General features: G+C 34.0%; 1 protein-coding gene and 1 long non-coding RNA gene across 7 annotated transcripts in view; one reads left to right on the top strand and one right to left on the bottom strand.

The window, feature by feature from the left end:
- LOC124425083 (unconventional myosin-XVIIIa) overlaps positions 1 to 13,813 on the top strand; it is a 71,391-nt gene extending 57,578 nt beyond the window's left edge. For 3 of the 6 annotated variants that reach the window (XM_046964902.1, XM_046964903.1, XM_046964904.1), the window contains 11 exons: positions 4,708 to 4,836; positions 5,434 to 5,577; positions 5,820 to 5,909; positions 8,792 to 9,151; positions 9,249 to 9,403; positions 10,249 to 10,372; positions 10,462 to 10,916; positions 11,037 to 11,349; positions 11,512 to 11,775; positions 11,872 to 12,209; positions 12,488 to 13,813. In XM_046964902.1, coding sequence (XP_046820858.1) covers positions 4,708 to 4,836; positions 5,434 to 5,577; positions 5,820 to 5,909; positions 8,792 to 9,151; positions 9,249 to 9,403; positions 10,249 to 10,372; positions 10,462 to 10,916; positions 11,037 to 11,349; positions 11,512 to 11,775; positions 11,872 to 12,209; positions 12,488 to 12,494 — 2,379 coding nt within the window. In that variant the 3' untranslated portion in view covers positions 12,495 to 13,813. Of the gene's footprint in view, positions 1 to 1,646; positions 1,914 to 2,077; positions 4,022 to 4,707; positions 4,837 to 5,433; positions 5,578 to 5,819; positions 5,910 to 7,574; positions 8,575 to 8,791; positions 9,152 to 9,248; positions 9,404 to 10,248; positions 10,373 to 10,461; positions 10,917 to 11,036; positions 11,350 to 11,511; positions 11,776 to 11,871; positions 12,210 to 12,487 lie in introns of those variants that run through there. The other 3 variants (XM_046964907.1, XM_046964906.1, XM_046964908.1) reach the window with 3 other exon arrangements.
- LOC124425095 lies at positions 6,934 to 10,238 on the bottom strand. Its single transcript, XR_006942423.1, has 2 exons — positions 9,594 to 10,238; positions 6,934 to 7,579 (listed from the first exon to the last, which is right to left on the bottom strand). It is a non-coding gene; the product is annotated as an uncharacterized LOC124425095 (long non-coding RNA).
- Positions 13,814 to 23,449: the final 9,636 nt, after the last annotated feature.

Here is a 23,449-nt window from a genome sequence, read left to right on the forward strand (position 1 = left end):
GTTTCATAATACATGTTTAGATTCTATAAAAATCAACAATTAATGTTCAATAATGTTCAACAAATATCGATTGGCGAAGGAAATATGTCAATAGCGATTGATACATCGCTTAATTTATTAGAATTCATGTTCGAAGGATTCATAAGATTTATAAATATCTTTGATTAATTTTGAGAATATCAATTGGCGAAAGAGAAAAGTCAATTATAATTTGAGATATCGTTTTTCTTAATTTGTTCAGAATGAAAATTCAAAGAGTCGATAATGAAAAGTCAATTATGATCGAGATATCTTTTTTCTTCATTTTTTTTTCTTTTTTTTTTTCTCTACAATTTCTTCATAACAAAAATTCAAGGTATCCGTAAAAATTATAAATTTGTTCGATAGACCGTGAAAAATATCCAGTCTCTTTCTTTTAATGTAATGACATAATCAATTTAATTAGACTACAGAATAATACATAAATTAAATGGTATATAGAAGAATAGACTTATTAACGGGGAAAGCAAAGGCGTTGTCGCGAAAAGTCTCGTTAATGACGATTATAGTGTATTTGATGATAGATTAGATGTAGCTTTACTGAATGCAACTTGAAGAATAACGATGGTCCTTTCAACGCACGATGATAACTTAGCTTCTTCGTGCTGGTAATGAAGAAAGTCTTCTTTTAAAATAAAGCCGTAGTGTGTTGCTTCATACCATTCTACGAACCATAAGAGCTTCTTCGTGCTGGATAATTACATCCCTATCGTAAACACGAAACTCTACAAGTCCGTAGTTCCTACGAACTATAGTGATTTAGATAAATCGATACTTTATCCAACATGTTTTCTATATCGTAATACTTTTCCTTTTTCTTCTTCTATGTATTTTTCTACACGAAAAAAACATTTACAAATATAATAGATTTTAATAGATCGAGCAAAGAAAGTGATCGTAATTATACATAATTACGATAGATTATGATGAATGTTTTATGATAAATACGATTAGAGAGGCACCATTTCATTGTAAGACGAATGTAATAGTTTTTCGTTAACGATCACTATAATATTGTTATAATAATTATAAACAATAGCGATAAATACGATTGCGTTCGTTAAATATGACGATGGACATATTAACAAAAAAAAAAAAAAATTGATAATTTCGATGATAACGACAATGATAAACGTTTTGTAATAAATATAAATGTAAAATTTTTAAATACGTACGAAGAACTTCATCTTTTCATTACTTTTTCTTTTCTTCTTCTTTTTTTATTGTTTCTGTTTTTTTTTTGTTCCTTTTTTTTTTTGTTCTTTTTTTTGGTCTTTTTGTTTTGTCATAACACAGAAATTCATTCTGAATCGGTAGCTCTTTTATCCACATGCAAAGACACACACAAACTATCCTTTCAATGAAAATGATAAGCGGGTATTGAAACGATGCCTGGCCGCATCTTGCCAAGCGCGAAGATCCCTGCAACCGGCTTGAAGATAATCATTCTCTCTCTCTCTCTCTCTCTCTCTCTCTCTCTCTCTCTATCTCTTTTCTCTTTCTCTCTCTCTCTCTCTCGCCCCTCCCTCTCTTATTTCCCTTTCTCTCTATATCGCATATCTCCTTCCGTTACGTCTCCGTTTCTCATCGAGCTCACCTTTATGCAGCTTTTACGGCACTTAAGTTAGTCTCAGCTCGTTCGTAGAAGAATCTCTCATTCTCTCAGATCGATTCTTTCAAAAGGACGAACATTTTGAAAAACTAGTATAAATATAAAGAAATAGAAAGAGATAAGGAATAATCCGATGTGATAAATGGACCATGTTGGAGAAGATAAATTCGGGGAAAAAAAGTGAGCAATGGAATTCGACGAGTTAAGAATAAGACCGGTTTATCAGTGACAACAACAAGGAAAAAAAAAGTATAAGTAAAAGGTTGATCGAAAACACGAGGATCCCCTTACAAGAGTTCTATTTCTTTTCTTTTTTTTTCTTTCTTTTTTTTTCTTCTTTTTCTTTTTTTTCTATTTTTCTTTTTTTTTCTTTCTTTTTTTTTTTTTTTTAATCTTTTTAATCTTTTTAACATTGCCTCCTTAAAGATGTTAGACAACGCTACAAAATGGATGAGTAGCGGGAGCTCGCGTTTGCTCAAAGCCAAGAGTAGTCCGAATATTTCTAAGATGTCACCGAGCAACAGCAAGGAAGTAAATTCACGATCGAAAAATCCGTCTCGGTTGAACGAATCAACTACGATAAATAACAACAATAAGACAACGTCTCGTGTTAACCGTTCGACTTCAAGGACACCTGGAAAAGGTGAACAAACAACTACAGTTCGAGTTGCTACATCACCGAACGTCGATATATCGAAAACAAGAGGACAGATATTGAGCAAGAATCGACGAGCGATTTCGGAAAGTCCAATAAAAATAACGTGCTCACAGAAAAATGATAAAAAAAAGGCACCCGTCAAATCAACCGTATCATCATCATCATCATCATCAATATCATCATCTTGTACCATACTGGAGGACAGAAGTCTCCTGAAAAAGGGACTAACTTATGCACCTGCAAAATTACCGAAAAAGCCGGAAGCCCTAAGGAAGAATCTTGATCGTTCGATCAGTTTAATGAACGTACCGAAAGAGACGAATTCCTTGGTTGTTCAGATCCCTAATGAGAAGAATAAAAAAGATGAACTGACGAAAAAGAGACAGAGTATGAACAGATCGATCAGCATGTGGAACGTCCAATCGTCTTCGAAGATGGAAGTTTATAGTAATAATCAGTCCAAGAGGAATATGCCATTAAGTACAATGTTGTGCTCAAGACCAAGTAAAATACCACTATTGGCTGGTAGAATATCTAACTTGGGTCGATCTCTCGCCGATCTATCGCAGGTAGATCGGAGTGGTGAGTCGACGCTTTTTCGGCTTGCAAAAACGAACGTCGTGAACGTTATCGAGCCAGATCTCGATCGTTCCATCGACGAACGAATTTATGAGAATTGTCGAGAGGCAATTGGTGAAAGAGTTTTAGATAAGGAAGAGTCCTCGTCTCGAATTGGAACAAATCTCGAGGAACGAGCAGCTCGTTTGATGGCTGAATTGGATGATGATGATAATGATAACGGGCCAACGACCATGGACAGAACTGACAAAGGAGAGATAAAAGAAATGATCGATTCCGTCGATCGAGTTGACGGTGTCGATCTCGAAAACAGCGAAAAATCGTCAAAGAATCGAGAAATTCCGGTAAGTAACGAAATGAAATTATCCGATAGTGATAAGAAGAAAATGGATAAAACGACGATCGAAAAGGAAAGCACTGGAAATATAAAGGAACTCAGGTGTAATTGGGAACGACAATCAAGGGATATCAAAGAAGAAAAACAAGAAATCAAGAAAATCGTAATCTCGAATGATACATTAGATAATAAAAAAAAGCTCTTAGGGAAGAGAACGAAGGAGATCGAACATTTGGTTAATTTCTTTAATTGTAAAAACGCTGAATCTTCGTCAACGACAAACGAGAACTCCCGGGATCCATGGATCAAAACAAAGAACAACTTAGTACCGGGTTATTCCTCGATAGAGTCGAACTTGAAAAAAAATAATAAAGAATCGAAGAATGCCAATGAGTACAGTAACGGTTACGTGTCGGATGGTAATTGTTCAGAAGATAGCGGACACATTAGTAACGAAAATGAAGTTGAGTGGAAAGATGGTGGTCAGAGTGAACAACTCCGTGGTAGCTTTGAGAAAGAACGAGGATCATTCTTTGAGGAAATACCACGTAACGAGGAAGATCGTACTATCGGTGTTTTTGATTCATCTTCCCATGTCGTACGCAGATTCGTTCGTTCGGAAAAAAAGGAGATCGTTATGGTTACCAAAAATAATCCTTCGGCATCCAGCGAAGCTAGTAGCATCGATAGTTGCAGAGAGGACGTTTCCAAAGCTATCAATGGATACGAAGTATCTAGAGATTCTTGGAAAACTCCCAGATCTGCACATTCGACTGGTTCCAACGTTGGTAGACAGGTCTGTCCAGGGTTGCTTAACAATCGATATTATCGAATTGTCGGTTTGTCATCGTAAAATCAATTGTGTCAAATAGCACTCGTTGATTAACTCGAAAGATTTGAATTAGCGTTTAACGTTTAAATCGATTTTAAATGTTTAAATTTAATTATCAATTCACTAACGAGGATGATCGTTGCATCACGAAATTAACGATATTTTTTTTTTCTTATCAGGAAATATCATATTACAACTGGCATAAAGTTCTTACATCGTATTGTTTTTACATCGTATTGTTTTTACATCGAATGATCTTCGCTATGAATAATGAATACTTATTAATTCTCCTATAGTTATAACAAGTTATTTTGTATCACGAGATGTCTCTTTTGACGAAATGCCAGATGTCTTTCAATTTGTTTTGCTCGCTTAATACGTTATTGAAACTTCAAAATAAATTATCTCTTAATATTTTGAATCTGTTAATATAAAACTACGTAAGTGTTTATTTAATACTGATCCATCGTGCCAATAGTAAAATTACAATTATATAATTTTCTACAATTTAATCTCGTTTTCTAATCATTATCAATTTGCCAAATTGTCGTAAAAGCAAGTCTTATTGAACGTTTATTATCCAATAGTTTACAGTGATTTACTAGTATCTAACGACATTATTTTTTAATCTTTTTTTATTTTTTATACAGATATTCTTCAGATCGGGAACCTTAGAAAGATTAGAAGCTCAGAGAGACGAGAAGCTCACTGGACATATTATCCTCCTTCAAGCTCGATGCAGAGGATACCTTGCTCGCCGAAAACTTAACACATTGAAGGTAATCGATAATTTTTAACGAGTTTGATATAGTATTTTGTCATAACTTTTCTACTGCACTTTCAATAACAAAATCCTATTAAGTCCTGTTTCTAATAATAATCTTTACTTAAGTATTTCATTATTATTAGTAAAACAATGTAATTAAATATCATGTTAACAAAAAGCTACAAATGTTTCTATTTATGAAAAAAATAATTTCCGTTTAGTAATCGGCAAATTTGATATAAAAGTAATTAACAAAACTTACATTATTTATTTTATATATATATATATATATATATATATATATATATATATGCAGATATTCAATATATAGATTCGTGAAAGATAACCAAATTACATAAATTTTTTAATTGCTTAAGTAAGCTAATTATCGCAAAGATATTTCAGTTACTCATCTTTTTTTCCTATATTTTCATTTTTATTCATTTTTCTTTTCCTTTTTTTTCTCATATCCATAATTTAATACATTGACGTATAGTACTGGATGTTGTTGATCTTGACCCATAACTGATCGAGAATCATATACGTTTGCAACATTCAACGATTTTTCATTTACATAATATGTAATAAAATGTTGTTTATCTTCTCACAGCTGCAAGACCTCGCGGTGAGATGTATTCAAAGGAACGTGAGGAAGCTGATGTCGGTGCGAGAATGGCCATGGTGGAGATTGTACGTGAAAGTCGCGCCTCTCTTAAATGTTCATCGGACCGAGGATCAGTTAAAGGCGAGAACGGTGAGAAAAAATGTTAATCATGTGTGTATATGAGTAAACTTATCCCTCCAACATCTCCATTTAGCAATGTCTCCTTCGCAAACATACATAAACAAGTATATACATAGATATATGCTTGTATTGTGTTTTCAATTACCCTAATAATCATTGAATTTCATTTAATTTCATTTAGACGTTTTACCACGATAAAAATATTATTCGCATAGATTTCTCATATTTTTTTTTTATATTCTTGCTAACAGGAAGAACTTGAAGTACTTCGGGCGAAAGTTGAGAGGCTCGAACAGGAACGGAATCATCTTAAGCATGATAATGATAAACTCGAGGCAAAGGTGAGTAAGATTTTCTAAGCCTGATCTTGATAAATCATTTGTCTTACTCTCATCAGGAATATACTCGAAGGTAATAATTGTTACTACACATGCTAATCAAGATTTTCACTTTCTCAACTCCTTGGTTAATATCAAGCAATTGTTAATGAAGATGTTAGCGATATGTCGAAGTAGTAACGAGTTCTCTTCATATTACTGGTTTAGGTTTAGGTTAGTGAAAACTGTCTGCCGTTCAGCCGTTCATTACATGCGAATCGTATAATTAGGTTAATTGTACGCTCCGATGCGTACCACAATATACCAGCCTCACGGATTGGATTAAAAGTCCAAGTAAATGAGGTACATAACGAATCGGTACGACTCGGTTATGACCCACATAAACCTACACGTCGAAATTATAATATCGTTATAGTGACTCATCGGATGTGTTTAGCACACAATTTTGGAAACTAACGTCCATCTTGATTATGCATCTAATATATAATACATCGATTAGATAAGAGAGAATCCAATGAGGATAGTTGGTTCACATAGTCTCACTTAATTCAAAGTCTATTTGTTCTTCGATTACAAAATGTTGAGAATTTTAGATAGGAGGACCTAACGACGATTCTTTAATCACATAGTCATGTCTAATTCAAAGTCTATTCGTTCTTCGATTATAGAACATTGAAAATTTTAACACAGGAATCTTGTGACGAAATTAAAATCGAAGTAGATGCTTTTATTACTTCAAAAATGAAACAAATTTTTATAAACGGAAGCATATGTTCCGCATCGTTAAACGCCTACACTCGAGGATATAAAGTTTGTATAATGTTGCGCATTTGCTACACTAGTTGGTTGTAGTCGAGCAGATGTATGTCGAGAGAAACCAATAGAGCATAGTCCGTTTATTCAGGATATCTGGGATAAAATCAAACGATCCGTGAAAAATCGTACAGTTAGACCTATTAATATGGGTGCCAACATTAGGACATGTGGCAATTTGAATGTTTATAATGAATATGTAACTAGAGCAGTATCACAGTCAATGTTTTTATTCGATAAATCAGACCAACTATGGGCACCCATGAATTTAAATAGAATCATAGAGAACTTTTATAAATGATATACTGTCGATAATAAATTCTTAATATATCTTGGAAGTATGTTAATCAACTGCGAATCAATTGGTAATGCCCACTTATTTGCCATGTTATTTGAATATTTTTTTAAGACTTAACGTTGAACGTGGGTCAGCTCGAACGATCGACGTTCAGATTCTTTTCTCACGAATCCCCGAAGAGAAGTTGGCGAATAGCCAGAGATTCGGCTGGTCGCACGTTTTCATCCTCTTCTTCCTTGCCTCCACGTTTGCTCGTTCGTTCGTTCGTTCGTTTGCTTGCTCACTCGCTCGCTCTTTCACTTAGAATAACTCGGAGGTGACCGCCTCCTCCTCCTTCTCCTCCTCCCTCGCTACGTCCTCACACAGACACCCTGGACGCGTATCTTCTCTCTCTTTCTCTCTTTCTCTCTTTGCGGATCGGCTGACCCAGGAAGAGGCCAGTCGCACCGTGACGCTTTCTCGATACGGGCGTGTAGTTGTTCGACGTTACGCAATCCGGCAAACGAGATGCGACTCTTCGACACGTAATCGAACGATCGAGTGCCGTTCAAATGAGAGCTCTCTGCAAGAAAAGGAAGAGTTCTCACTTAGAGCAACATGCAAACACAAAGATCGAACGTAAACGGCAAGATTCATTGTGATCTTATTTAAACGATTAGCTAATTTGGAAAAAAAGAGGAAAAACGGTTTGTCAAAATGCCGTCGGTACCATCGTCAACATTCTCGGAAAGCATGACATCAAACAGTCACAATCTGCTCGAATCTAACGTCGATGGTATATCGGAGGATAAGAAAGATGAATCGATTGAAAGAAACTTGATAAATTCTCCGAGTACCAGTAAATGTCTTGGGAACTTAGCAAAGAGACCACCCTTACCACCTATCGTCAATCATACCAAAAGACCAAGTAGTAGATTACACATTGCTAGTACTTTAAATTCGATTACGAGAAGTCCGTCACCTTCTAATAGTCTCTCTTCTAGTCTATCCTATCGCGCTAGATCGTCCACCAGATCACCTTCATTAACTTCCTCCAGAGCTTATTCTCGCTTGGATTGTTCAACGTCACTTTCCGTACCACCACGTCGAACGTTTCCACGTGAAAACAGCGTAGCTTCCTTGCCCAACGAGGATGTTGCCTCGAAAGAGCAAGCACCTGTCGTCTTTGATGCTAGTCTTAACTTCGTTCTGGGCTGTGATAAGCAACGAGTCAGACAATCCTTCAGACCTACGGCCTCTCATCTTGAACCTGCCACAGCTTCCTCTTATCTTTCTAATAGAATATCGCAATTTCTTAAACGTACCGATCATATTATGGACGAATGGCGAAGTCTTGGTCATAAGGAAGATTTGGATGAGAGTTGTATATCCATCTCCAATAATTCACGAAACAACTCGAGAACGTACATGGGAAGAAGTCAGAGTGCTACGAATATCATGATCAAAGGGTATCAATACTTCAGTAGGTCTTCCAGTATGACTAAGAGTCCCTCATCAAGACGGAGTATTTCTAGAGCTTCGGAAGATAGGACACTGTCAGATGGTCCTGGGAATGAGGTACCTTTGAACAGCCCAAGTCAATTGTTAAAAATGAATATTTCTTCAAATGTAAACTCTGATTTAATTTGGAATTACTATCATATCGAAATAAGTCTTTGCGATTATATGAATATCGGATGAAGATAATTATCATATATTTTTTTATACGTAAGAGTATATTTTTTTTACATTGTAATATACGAATGTAATATACGAATATTTCTTTTTATTTCAGTTGAGCGAAATGACGGCTGACTTCGCGGAAGAACACTCAACCTCTACGTTAGCAGCCGAGAGGATCGATGCAGAAACATCGGAACGTTTAAGATTAGAACGAGAACTCCAAGATGTTACCGAGGCCAATAAGAATCTCCAGCAGACTACTGAAAGACTCGAAATGGAATTATTGTACGCGAGAGCAGCTGATTTGAACGGCGTCGCGTCAGATGGTGAAGATGGCGAAGATGGTGGTATCTATAGGCAACGCTACGAACATGCTATTCGTGAACTCGAATTTACCAAGAGAAAGATGGCTCAACAGCACGAAGACGATCTCGAACAATTGGTTGGTCTAAAGAAGCAATTGGAGAAGAAGGTACGTTTTCTCATCTTTCATGACTTCAACTAAAGAAACATTCAATCAAGATAATAGTTGTATGTGTCTTATCGAGTCTTGTTACTTATATCCTCAGCTAGCCGATGCCTATGAAGAAGTCGAAGAACAACGTCAGGTCGTAGGTCAATGGAAACGCCGAGTTCAAAAGTTAAACGGTGAAATGCATGACCTAAGATTGCTGTTGGAAGAACAAACCGCTAGAAATAATCTTTTGGAGAAGAAACAACGCAAGTGAGTTAGAACCTGATTTCCATGTTTCTGAACAATCTAAAAGCGATGCTTTTAACGTATTAGTTATTGGTTTGTTTGAATTCACGAAAATGATCGTGCGCGGCTGGGCAATAACGATTAGTACAATAGCTGTAACGATTATAATAATAGTAAAAGCACTCTGATGTCAGTTATAACACAGGAACTTAACAGCTCGTAAATTGTCCCGATTCTACTTTGTAGAATTTCCACGAAGTTGGAAAGCCGAGAAAAATAAAGAACTTGCAGAAGATCGTATCTGGGTTTTCCGCTGATGCGTTCCGTTCTCTGTTAATACTTTGACGAAAGACGACTAGTATTGGGAGGTGGCTCGCTCTATTCTCATTTCTTCCGTAGCAACAAGTGTTTCTGGCTTGGCGCCAGGCCAATAGCACCGCGAGGGCACCCCTGCCAGACTTTGAGATCGTATCCAGCTTGGCTATAAATCGCGATGGGTGATAGTAAAAATAGTTGGATACTATGATTAACGTAAATTCGAAGATATTATATTCCCCGAATCATTTTTCTTCATCTTTGAGTACTTTTATCTTGTTACCATTTGTATCACGTTCATTCATTGTTGTTTAATACTTTGACATACATGTCCTATTTCCGCCTTTAGTATTTTCGACTTCACTGTTAATATCGATGAATTTAATAGGGATTTTGTATACGATATAGGATGATCAGGTGATAGAGCTACAAGAAATTTTAAGAATATAAAGACATAGATGTGGGCAGATATTAATTAATAAAAAAATAATTTTGTATGTTAAAATCTGAAAAAAATCTGTTAAATGACTAACGGCAATCTTAATTTTTTTCAGGTTTGATTCGGAAACGCAAAATTTGATGAACGATCTCAGGCAAGAAAAAGCACAACGAGAGAGATTAGCGCGGGAAAAAGAGATTACGATTGCTGAGAAGTTTACGATAGAACAAAACTTGAGTGTAAGTATCATACCAACAAAAAGTACTGGTATTAAATAAATAATGTATGTATGAAATAAAAATCAATTGAATACGTCGTCCTTTTGTAGGATGCAAAATTAGAAATTGAATTGAAAGAAGAACGACTTCGTACGTTGAGTCAAGAATTGGAAGAATTAACGTTCGGTGGTAAAACAGAAGAAGAAGTTGCTCAATTGAAGAAAGCGAAACACGAGTTGGAAAAACGTGCAAAGGATCAAGAAGAAGAACTAGATGATTTGGCTGGACAGGTGCAACTGCTTGAACAGGCAAAATTAAGACTCGAGATGAGTATTGAACAACAACGTAAAGAGATGCGAAAGGAGATGCAGCAACGTGACGAAGAACTGGAAGATGTACGTGGAAATGCCCTTAAAAAGGTAAAAGCTTTGGAATCTCAATTGGAAAACGAACATGAGGAACGAACGATACTTCTTCGAGAAAAACACGAATTCGAACGAAGATTGGTAGCCATAGAAGAACAGGATAGGGCTGATCGTGCTGTAGATGCTGAAACAACACAAAGGTTCGTTTTGTTTAAAAATTATTTTTAGTTATATTTAAATAGCGTTTTATTTAAATCTTTTTCATTTGAATATTATATGTATATTATTTCAATTTGTTTTTTATTCTTGAAATGTTAAAGATTAAAAAGAGATCTAAAAAGAACAAGAGCATTGCTGAGGGATGCCCAAACAATGCTAGAAAGATCGAAAGGTGATTCGACTGGTAAAGCAGCTTTGAGACAATTGAAAAACCAATTGGAAGACGCTGAATGTGCCAGAGCAGCAGCTGTCAAAGCTAAACAAGCTTTGGAACAAGAATTGAATGAGACGCAAGCTACTTTGGAGGAAGCTACGAGACTACGTTCCGAAGCCGAGGATCGTGCTAATGCTGCTAATCGTGAACGATCGGAACTCCTCTCTCAGCTCGAAGAAAATGAAGAAGAACTTGCCGAAGTAAGTTACCTTGCATGTATTAACTTTTAATTACATATTATTTAACATTTAATACTTAAGAATAAAAACAGTGTAATTTAACATTTATAAATAGTAAATTGTAAAAATATTTATTGATTTTGATTTGATTTGATTTGACTTTTTTTTTTTTTTTTTTTTAAGGTATTGAAAAAGTATCGAGCTGCTGTTCAACAAGTTTCAGCAGAACAAGCACAATTACAAGAAGCTCAGGTGCAAATCGCGGCACTCGAAGCAGAAAAGTCGTCATTAAAAGATCAATTATCAGAATTGAGTCAACGATTGGAATCCGTAGAACAACTCGGTGATCCAACTGCTAATAGTCTTGCTACGAGACGATTAGAGTTTCGCACAAAGGAGTTGGAAAGTAAATTGGAACTGGAACAAACAACAAGAGCTCGTCTCGAAGTAAAAATTTTCTTAATCGTTTCTCAATGAAACAAAATAAAGAATTGATTTAATATTTAAAAATTTATTAATATCGTATTTTTCTTTTTTTTTCAGACCCAAATAGCACGACTTAAGGAGAGTGTCGAAAAGCTTCAAACTGAGACAGCTTTACTTAGAACAAAGGAACAAACGGCACAAGACACGGCAAGAAGATTACAGAGATCATTGCGCGATGCTCGTGAAGAAGCGAGTTCTGCGTTAGCTCGCGAACAAGAAGCGACACGCGCACGACGCGAATTAGAGAAATCTTTGGAGGCTGCTGAAGCTGAAACTAAGGTCGCTCGGGACGATCTAAGATTAGCACTTCAAAGAATAGACGATTTGCAAAGTGCTATACAGGGTGAACTCGACTTAGATTGTAGCGAAGAAGCGACTAGTGAAAATAGCGACAGGTTGGATTTGATGGAGGAAAAAAATATGTATATATAGGGCATTTTATTTTAATCTGATCCAAGTAGAATATTTATGTGAAAATATTTGAACGAAGGTGAATAGATTGTTAGATTATAAATATAAAGATTTTGAATTGTCTGGTGTCGTTAATGATTTCAATATAATTCATTTGGATCGATTAAAACAGAACAATCTATATAGAAAAATTTTCTATCCTTCATTATCTTTGTATATTCATTTATTTATTTATTTATTTTTTTATTTTTTTTTTTTTCAGTGATTGATCCGGAGCAACATCGGACTTAGAGTCCGAAGCAGACGAAGAAGAACCGATCGATCGAAAAGGATCGGCTCGATGTTCTGACGATGCATCATTATCTAATGAGACACCGATCGAAGAAGATCGTCGTATAAAATTTTTGGACACACGAACGAAGACCAGTTGCGAATGAACCGAATCCCGTTATAGATGGAAAAATAAAATATCAAAGAAATGAAACGTTCATCGATCGTTACACATTACACACGTACACACATACATATATATATACATATATTCGTGTTTTCTACGTTGACATGTTGTGACTAGGAAAAAGTCGATTGGTCGCATAAAAGTGTCTGAAGTATTATTTTCGTCGTAATAGCAAATAAAAAATTATCGAAAGGGAATCAAAGAAGGCGAACCACTCGAAACGGTGATTCGTCTTATTATAATAATTAAGATACAAAGAGAGAAAGGAAAATTCGTATCGTTAACAATTAAGCTGCGAAAAAAGTCTCCTGATAATTGTACGCGAACAAGAGTCAACAATTTTCACGATTTCTCTCGCGGCTTTTCTCGCGGCTTATCCAAAAAAGATAGCAGCGAGTAAGTAGGTGCTAAACTAATAAAAATGTATAATACCCGTAATGCTTCGACGTCGTGGTTGAACGTGTCTTCTTCTTCTTTTCATTTTCTCTCCTCTCTGTTTTCTCTCTCTTTCTCTCTATCTTCTTATTTTTTTCTTTCTTTCTTTCTTTCTTTCTTTCTTTCTTTCTTTCTTTCTTCTTGTTCGCGCATAATTGGTGCTACTTTGCCCGACTATAGTCTTCTACACGAACGAACGATATCGTTCCTTCAGTCTTCCAAGCGAAATCAAATAACTTTTAATTTCTGAGACTCTTAATACTATTGTCAAATGGCAAAGTACATGGAATTTTAAAGAATATATACCTCAGAGCACCCTTTGAACTAGAAAATAATCGTCACACGAAAGAAAAGCCTTACTTCCATCCAGAAAATAAATATATACATACATATATATATATATATATATATATATATATATATATATATGTATATATATATGCATACACACAAATATATATATATATATATATATATTTATATATAAATATATATGTATATCCCTACATGCTTTCCGCATGATTGCAAATCGCGAGATTGCAAATATGGATCGCGTTTTTTACCGTGTTTCGTTTGTATAGAAAGAAAAAAAGAAACAAACAAAAAAGCCACGACTCGAGTCGGATCTTTGATTTCGTGTAAGAACTCTCGTGTAACTTATTGCTTTGTAAAATGCAGATCTCTTATTTAATTACACTGATGTCTGTCATTTATTTCACCGATCACAACCTGTTTGCGAAATCTTTTTATGAATGGAACAAAAAATTATTGAAAATAATGAGAGTCAATGAGAAATTTGATTTTTAATTAATACATGTGATTTTGATCATTAAGAAAATATATCAGAATTTGTTGAATAAAAAAATATAACAATATTTGTTGCCTGGTTGGAGTTTAATATAGTTCTCCTATAATAGTATTGTCAAGGAGTACCTACATTTTTTATATTTCTTTTTAAACAAATATACTTAAAAACTAAAACTTGTTTGTTTTAGTCAAAAAGTCAAAAACGTCACGTATTTTAAACATTCTACGTAGATCTTCATGTATCAAAATTATTTGTATATGTATATACTGTTATATAATATTTCTAAGATATCAGAGATTTAATATAGTAAAAATTCTTAGTAATATTTTAACATTCTACCATTATATTTAGCTGTATATTACGAAAGCCTTAACAGAAAGATATTCGATATATTTATTAATGGAATATTTATTTGAACGTTCAATAGGAACATCTTCGATGTTCAATAATATTTTTTTCTTTTTCTTCTTTTTTTAATTTCAAGCTTAAAAAATGGATTGCAAAAAGAAGGATTCAGAAAACGTGAAATGCTAACATTCAAGCAGCAAAAGCAGTACATTCTATTCTCAAGAAAAAGTTCATTAACGATGTCAATGCTAATCAATTGATGGATACAAAGAAGAATGCATTTTTAAAAAAAATATCTAAATAAATTGATTAATGATATGAGTGAAGGGTAAGTTTAAAAGGGGATGAAACACGCCTCTGATGTTTTAAGTTTTTATCATTTTTTTTTTCTCTCAAATATCACAAAGCCGTTGCATAGATATCGAAAATCTTTATTTATGTTTATCTTAATATCCTTTATCGTTTATTTTTTTTTAATAAGTGCAAAAAATTATGAATGGAATAATTTAAAAATTGATGAAAAATCTGTTTAAATTTTTTTTTTTTTTTTTATAAGAATAAATATATGCTGACTATATGAAAAAACAAGCCATTCACCGTGATCACTACAGATCTTGATATAATTAATAATTAATTGATATATTTTATGGATAATTTAAAAAATTTAACAATGCATCCTTCTAGTGTTTTTTCTCCTACCTATTTTTTTAATATCAATTTAACCCATTAATTAATAAACTGTACACATTACTCTCTTTCATATTTAATTTGCTAATAAAAGAAATTAAATGGAAAAATTTTTAAATTGATACGGTTAAATTGAAGACGAACTTCGTTTCTTTTATACTCTAATTTAGCGATCAAGATTTTTCGTTTACTTACCATAAGATATGCTCGTTCATTACGTCGCGATCAGATTTTAAAATGAACTTGTTTATCAAATTGATTCAGACATTCGAGCCAATTTTATATTTCTCGTCTTGTTATTTCCATTTGAACTAAAGTACAATATCGTGGAAGTTCGTATCCCCTTTAAATTAATTATTTCTTTGCTTTTATATTAATTATCGTTCAAAATGTGATTTTATATTAATTATCGTTCAAGAAAAGTGTTGGAACGTATTAAATATGCTTGAATCAAATTAGAGAATGCAATGATGATCATGCAAAAATATACTAAAGAGAGTTGATTGCATACATTAACGATCGCGTGTAAGAATAAGAAAATAAATTCTATTTATAGCAAATTTATGTATAATATCTATTCTTATAATTATATTACATTTTAATCATCTTTTATCTTCATATTGTTTTTTTATTATTTCCGTACATACTATACGAAATTTTATACGATCCTAATGTAACGAATAGAGCTGGTATCAATTAGTATCGCCACTTCGCATTGAATATTTGTGAAAAAATAAAACGCGTTACTATTTGATTCTCTCGATTTTGTGTGTTGAAATAATTATTATATACATAACAGTAAATGCGTGCTTTGTCGAGTGTATCGAGTGTATTTAATTTAAAAAAAAAAAAAAAAGAAAAGTAAAAATAAGTGTTCCACTTGAAACCTTTCACTAAATAAGAAATAATGAATATCATTAACATTTACCGCCTTGAAATCAAATAACTCTTGTCAAAGCAATTTTTCTCGAAACTGTCGTCTTTTTATGATAAAAATTTGTAAAGCTTCATTTTTATAAATACCCGATATATTATAATTTTTGTATTATATTACGTTATATAGAAAAATAATACATACACAATTGTTAATATCATAATAATTAAGCACTTGTTAAATTTCCTTCCGTGATTATACGTTCACTTCGACATGCAAAGATATACTGGAGGCCAATAAACAATACTTTTAATCTAACGCTCATGTCTCTTCTAAAAGAGAAAGAATATCGAAAAGTATAAATGTATTATAGCAAATCATTTAATTACTGAGAAAGTACATCTGTTTCTTACTAATGCTAAATCTACTAGTATTAAAAGTATGGCTAAGGGATATCGATATTAGGGGAGAAAAATTATGGATCAATGTCAGTTATATCAAGTAAAGGAGTATTGTTTCCTTCATTTCCGTGTAACTTTTATCCTATCCTCCCCTACAAATAAATTCTTAATGACGATTATTATGGAATATTTAACGAAACAACTCTAAGGGGATTGCAGTCATGCGCGACTGTAAATTTTTTAATCATTGAACAGATGCGAATATGACTTTGAGAGCTTCAGATCGTTTCAGAAAATATTGTTGCCTTTACAATCATCGATTGTTCGCGCTTATTGGTTTATGGCCTTATCAGAAATTATCGAAACGATTGTTACGTGTTACTTTCGTAATTTTCATCTTAACTATAAGCATTTTATCTCAGGTAAATCTTGACGTTGCAAACGTGCACATAAATTATCATGCAATTTGTTTCATTTCACGTCGATATATTTTACATTAATCTGAGAGATATTAAAATTTTAAATGTTATAAGTATAGTCTATTGAAAAAGATGTTCGAATTATTATATTACCATTAATAATAAATGATCTTCATTTTTAAAAAATCGTAAGAGAAAAATTTATCATTAACTTTAGACTGTCATATTTCTCACAATGGAGTTGAAAATGGATTTGATTATTGAATTGTTGCAAACATTTTTGCCCACCTCAACTTTCTTCCTGTGTTATTGTAATATGATCTACAATTCCACCAGAGTTCGTATATTTAATTAATTATTTGTCCTTGATGAATTTCTTGCATTAATTATGCATTCGTTGTGGATTGCATTCGTTATGACGATATATAAAAAAATAAAGAGAAAATGAAATAACGTTTGTCTTTCAGCTAAGAACTATTTTTCATCGTATTAGATACGATTTGAATGATTTAACAGAACAACAAGAATTAACAATAATGCGAAAGTACGCCAATGAAAGCAAACTATTGTTGACGTCAATCGCACGTTGGTACACCAAAAATACATAATGTTTTTTTTTTCTTTTTCTTTTCTTATTAACATTGAATGTTTATAATAACTTTATTTTGCAATTAAGCTTTTGCTCTTGCCATTTCAGTCGTCTGTTATCTTTATATAGTTTTTCTAATGATTCCATTCATTTTATACGGTCTACTCTACATCTTCGACGTCATCGATGATATGAAATTAAAATTACCACTTCACGTTGAATATTTTCTAAAAAGCAGTACGTTTTACTATATTGTTCTTTTGTACGAATTCATAGCAGCAACTATCATATGTACTGTGGGTGTTGCAAATTATTCAATGTTTATATCATTCACGCAACATGCCTGCGCTTTATTCAATATCGTTAGGTAAATATAATAATAATTTTTAACGTCATTACCTTAAAAAATTGAAATCTTCACCAATAAATTTAGAATATTTTATTTAATCAATCGTTACAGTATAAAGCTAGAGAGACCATTTCAAAAAAGTCAGTATAGTTTTTTGTATATTTATCCTTTTAATACTTGTGAAAAAGAATATGATTGGATTGTAGATGCCATAAAATGGCATTGTAATGCCATCAAGTTTGTATTTTCTACGATAACAAATTTATATTATTATTAAATGTAAATTTTTAATCTTATAATACGTGTTCTTTCGCTCTTGAAGTTTCGTCGCCTTATTAAAATTGATGTACATTAGAATATATTTCATCGAAATATTGCTTGCAATGGGATTCATTATCATAGATTATCTTTATGTAAGTAATATTAGTAAGTAAACCTGAAATAATCTAGACATATTATTACAAAAACAAAAAATATTACGTTATTTTTTTCTATTATGATTTAGAAATTGAAACATTTGTTTTGCAGTTATTCGAGTTCTTACCTTTGACAGAAAACATACACGATACATTGAAACGTTCCATTTACATTTCTGCGAATTTACTTATAATATACATTTATTGCTACCTCGGACAAAAGTTGATAAACAATAGCACCGGTTTATTAACGAAATGGTAAGTCTTTTAAAAATTTACCATTCGTACGCATTTTCTTTTCCATATCATTAAATATATATAAACATCCTACCAAGTTGTGAAATTCCATTTGATGCATTATCTATAAAAACGCGAAAGATGTTGCTCTTGCTTATGGTTGCGAGTCTGAAACCATCAACTTTTTCTATGAGTGGAATTATTGTAGCGTCACACGAAATGTTTACAAAGGTAAGAAAAATAATATTTATAAATTATGAAAATGTCTTATGCTTTTTTATTTTTTTAGATAATGCGTTCGTCACTTTCATTTGCTATGGTATGTTACAAAGTACGCCAATAACATGATGTTCGCGCGCACAATCGATGTTCATTTACGATAAAAATGTCAAACAGTGTATACCAAACATTTTATTTTATATATGTATAAAATATATTTCATAAATCTCGATGTGGCTAAAATGATAATAAAGTTTTATATGTGTCAACTTTGTGATTCGTATATACAGCCATCCGGTAGTACTTGCATTATATAATCTAGATATAGATTTCAATATATTCCAAAAAATACTGACCCAGGTCTCATCACGTGGAAGTTGTTGCACTTAGAGACCCATGGACTAACGGTAACTCTAGTTTAGAGTTTTTTAGTTGTTGTGGTTGTTGTAGTGGTTGTTTTTACCCCTACGGTTTCTCCTGCCTTCCGGGTCCTATCTGCTGAACCGGGCATTAAAGTCGCCAACCACCAGCGCCGGGAGAGCGGGGAATGTTCCTAAGAGCTCTTCGAGCTCATCAAGGAGTCTGCAAAACATGTTAATGTTCTCGCTGGGAGGAAAGTAGACTGAAACTACCAGCGAATCCTCCCATTTAACGGCTACGTAAAAAAAGCCCCGATGCACCAGGCTACAGAGTCTTCCACTTTCGCCCACAAGCACCGCAGAGAGTGATGTCCTTCCCAGGGATGAGAACCACCTCTCATCCCCAGAAGAAACCCACCACGGCTCCGAAATGACCGCAATCTCTACCCTCGCGCATGCGCTGTGCCAGCAAGTCCTGCAGACGGCGTGCATGGTTCATGTTTATCTATAAAACAGCAGAAGTCATTGTCTATGGGCCTTGTGCTGCTTCTACACCTATTAAGGTGTCCGGTACACCTTGTTCCACCTCCATGTCTTCATGCACTCCCCTCTTCTCGGTCACTCTCACTATCTTCACTGCAGTTTTTTCAGCAACCTTATACGGGTCTTTAAGGATTGTTTCAGGGCAAGCATTTGGTGCCCTTCCGAAAACCCCATCTATCCATTTCCTAGGAGGCACTACCGGGCACTCCCAAGAACCGGCACGGTGGTTTATCCGTGCATGTCTTGACCAGGTGGCCCGGCTTCCCACATACATAGTATAAGTCAGTCCCAGGCTTTGTAGAAGGGCACATTGCAACATGTCCTCGCGCCAGGCACCGGTGGCATCTGAGGGACCGCTGCCTGAGTCCATGCACCCACGCTGATGTCCAATCCACGTTTATCCTGCCTCTCTCCAGGGCCACCCGGATGACGGACACCCAGTCTAGCCCTACCAATCCTGATTTCTCCTACCTTAATGAGGTTGGGGTCCATTCCGGACTGCACCTCCACCAGCGCGTTCCTGATGACGGTCACATTAGCGGCCATATCCAGTCCCACCAACCTTATGGTACTCGTGCGCAAAGGGTGAGTAACTTTTGCTCCTGGGACGGCACTCCTCAAGACCTCCGCTAACCGGTCGGCCTTCTCATTTGCCTCTTTGCCTCGTACCTACCATATAAAGGCACCTGTGAGGCCTCTTCTGCACAACATGCTATCGATCCCCAGGTTCTTTATGTTGATGTTCTCCCTGGCCCGGAGGAATGTATCTCTGTATGTCGTCTCCTCGATACAAAATAGGGAAATTCCAGCGACTTCTCTTTCCCTTTGCCTCCTCTTCTTTCTTCCCTGCGCGCCACTCCTCCTCTTCCCTCTTTTTCTAGAGGAAAAAACAACCACTACAACAACCACAACAACTAATAAACAACCATTACAACAACCATAAAAGCAATCATAAAAACAACTACTACAATAACTACAACAACCACAACAACTAAAAAACAACCACTACGACAACCACAGAAACAATTTAAGATCCACGTTCGCGATTTTCTAATCAAAATTTCGAACAATAAGAGAGAGCCCACAGTAGGATCTTTAATCGCTCGCGGACACTTACGTGAGTTTTATAATAACGGTGACTACTCTAAAATCCGCGTTCTCGGGATGAATGAGCTACCCAGAGAATTCTAGCTCCCAACATTATCTGAAGGAGGGTCAGTCCCTGCTTACAGATAACAGGACCGTCGCAACATCAGCAGCTACAATATATATATTATTCTCTAACACGACCGATTCGAACAAGCAATCAAACGAAGCCCATCATCGTACGGCTTTTAATCGCGCTCGCGAATATTCATGCTTACATCAGCCGACGCAAGCGCGAGTATTCTCCCTATTTTACCTGTATTCGCGTGTAAAATCTTTGATGATGAACCGAACCGAATCCACACTGGTCAAAAACCAAACCACGAGAATCTGGACCTCTAGAATCGAAATTAAAAAAGAAGAGGAAGAGAAGAAGAGAAAAAGTAGAAAATAAAACCGAAACATGCTCGCACATGAAAATGATAGAACTCAGAATGAGAGGTGGATATATTGAATTAGCGTTTCAATACTTGAAATGGTATTCCAACCGAAATCAGAGTACCAAAAATTGAGCTCGATTTTTCTAACAGAAAGAAGGAAACCCACCCAAGACCCCTCCAAGGATTCCACCCATGGATCCCACCCGATACTTATATATAATAATTAATAAGAGTAGATAAATAGAAAAAATGGCGAGCATGAGTAAGATAGAAAAATTTTCTGTGCGTTTCTTTAAGAAATTATTTTAAAATTCTAATATATCCAATCCATTTATCTATTGAAGTATGATTTACAATGTAAAATAGTACTTTAATGTTTAATGTAAATAAGTACTTTAATGTTTAATTAGAATTAGATTGAAATAATATTCTTGAAGTATGCAAGCATTTGCTTGGCAGTACTTGCATGTCATAAGATTTCGATATATAGGAAGCACTACCGACCTCACCACGTGGAGGTTACTGCATGGAAACCCACGGGCTAATGGTGACACTACTTTTTATATTATTACTATTATTATTACTACTATTACTATTACTACTACTATTATTAAAAAATCAAAGCAACGGGATGATCGTCATTTCACGAAAAATCAGGTCTCAAATGATAAAATTACAAATCCGAGCATAACCGTATATTCGGCTTACGCATAACTCACCATCGCAACATCGCAAACTCCTATCACTAATTGAATACGACAAATCGTGCTTTCGTGACAATTACGTCGAAACCCAAAATTAAATCCTATTGCACTTACAAATACTTACTCGTGTATCCCGAAGGAAACAGCCATGTGAGTACATTAAAATATTGAACTATCAAAGTCAATCAAAAGACCAATTTTATTGACTTTATGATGCAATAACTCCGATTTCAAAATTTATGCCTATGGAAATATTAAACTTAAATTATTTTATTTTTATCATATGTATAATGTTAAAAAAAAAATCGATAATAAGTGAAAGTATTAATTGTTTAAATGTAATCATATGATAATAAGAATTTCAATGTTTACCTTTTGAAATTGAAAAGAAATATCATCATTTGACACTATTTTAATTTTTTTATAAAAAAAACTTTTTCAAAAATTAGAAAAGATCATCTCTTTGCTTAAACCTTTATCTTTAAAATGAATCTTCGTTCATCGAAATCGTATTCCATTTAATAATTGTTGTAATTAAATATTTATTAATGTATTTTATTAACAGCATTCTTTATTCATGTGTAATATCTACACATCTTTTATTTTATTTTTTTTTTTTTCTATATTATCCAACTGCAATACAGAACATAATTCGTATTAAAAAAATGATTAATATACATTATCAATTAATATAAAATTATAATTAAATATGATAGACTATCTTTTCAATCAATATATATCATATAATATTTATCTATTTTGTTTTTTTCTTAATCGATATTTTTAGGAAGTACATATATTTTCCGACGTTATCAAACATAAATCAGTACAATGGAAAACGTAAACTTTCCCAGTCGCAAATACTATACATTTATATTAAAGAATACCGTTTCAAAAACATATACATTTTTTCATCATAAAATAAAGCACCTAATACATTACCGTTTCTTTGATGGAATTTGCTGTTAAGGACCTTAAGGCCTTTCACACACGTACCAATGTAAAACGTAAGCCGTGAGGAAATTCACCAATCAGAGTCAATTATTCCTCTTTACATTTTTCAAGACAAGATATAAATTATAGAGGTTTTCGTAAGGATGAACTTTTTACAAATTACGTCTTATGTTCAACCAATCACATTCTTTCCCGCAATTAAACTCTACATTTGAAATTTTATGAATATGAATAATACACGGATTATAATGTTGTGTATTCATAAATTGAGATTGAAATTATCAAGAGCATTGTGTTTTATGCTTTAACAAAACATAAACACAATACAAAAATGAAAATAATACCAGGCAGCACACTTAAGAATTATATTTTCGCGCAATTTCTTCGACGATAACTGTAATTGGTCGAAGTTTATAACTTATGACAATCGTATGCGATACCGTTTACGTACTACGGCTTACGGTTTACGTCTTATGTCGATGCCACTGCAAAGATCTTCACGAAATTTTTCAACGTTACGGTTTATGTCTTGCGTCGAAAAATGTAGAGGGAAATAGTCAATTCTGATTGGTGGATTTCCTGACGGTTTACGTATTATCTTATGTTGATGATTGTGTGAAGGCCTTTAATATGTAATATAACAAAAGACTCGAATAAACTACTAAAAAAGTACTTATTTTAACTAATCAATATGAAAATGAAAACATATTTATTATCCTATTAAAAGTTTCTTCAGTTTAGCGCACTCATGTTCGTAAGAAGTGACTACGTGACGCGCATTACATCGATGAAGCGCCTTTCGGCGCGGTCGCATGTGCTCTTCTAAGGTAGTTTGGTGGGGGAAGGTAAAACCATGTGATCATCGACAACCAATCAGCTGTTTAACATTGTCCTGCCGC

This window comes from Vespa crabro, chromosome 6 (assembly GCF_910589235.1).
Source record: "Vespa crabro chromosome 6, iyVesCrab1.2, whole genome shotgun sequence".
Taxonomy (NCBI): Eukaryota; Metazoa; Arthropoda; class Insecta; order Hymenoptera; family Vespidae; genus Vespa; species Vespa crabro.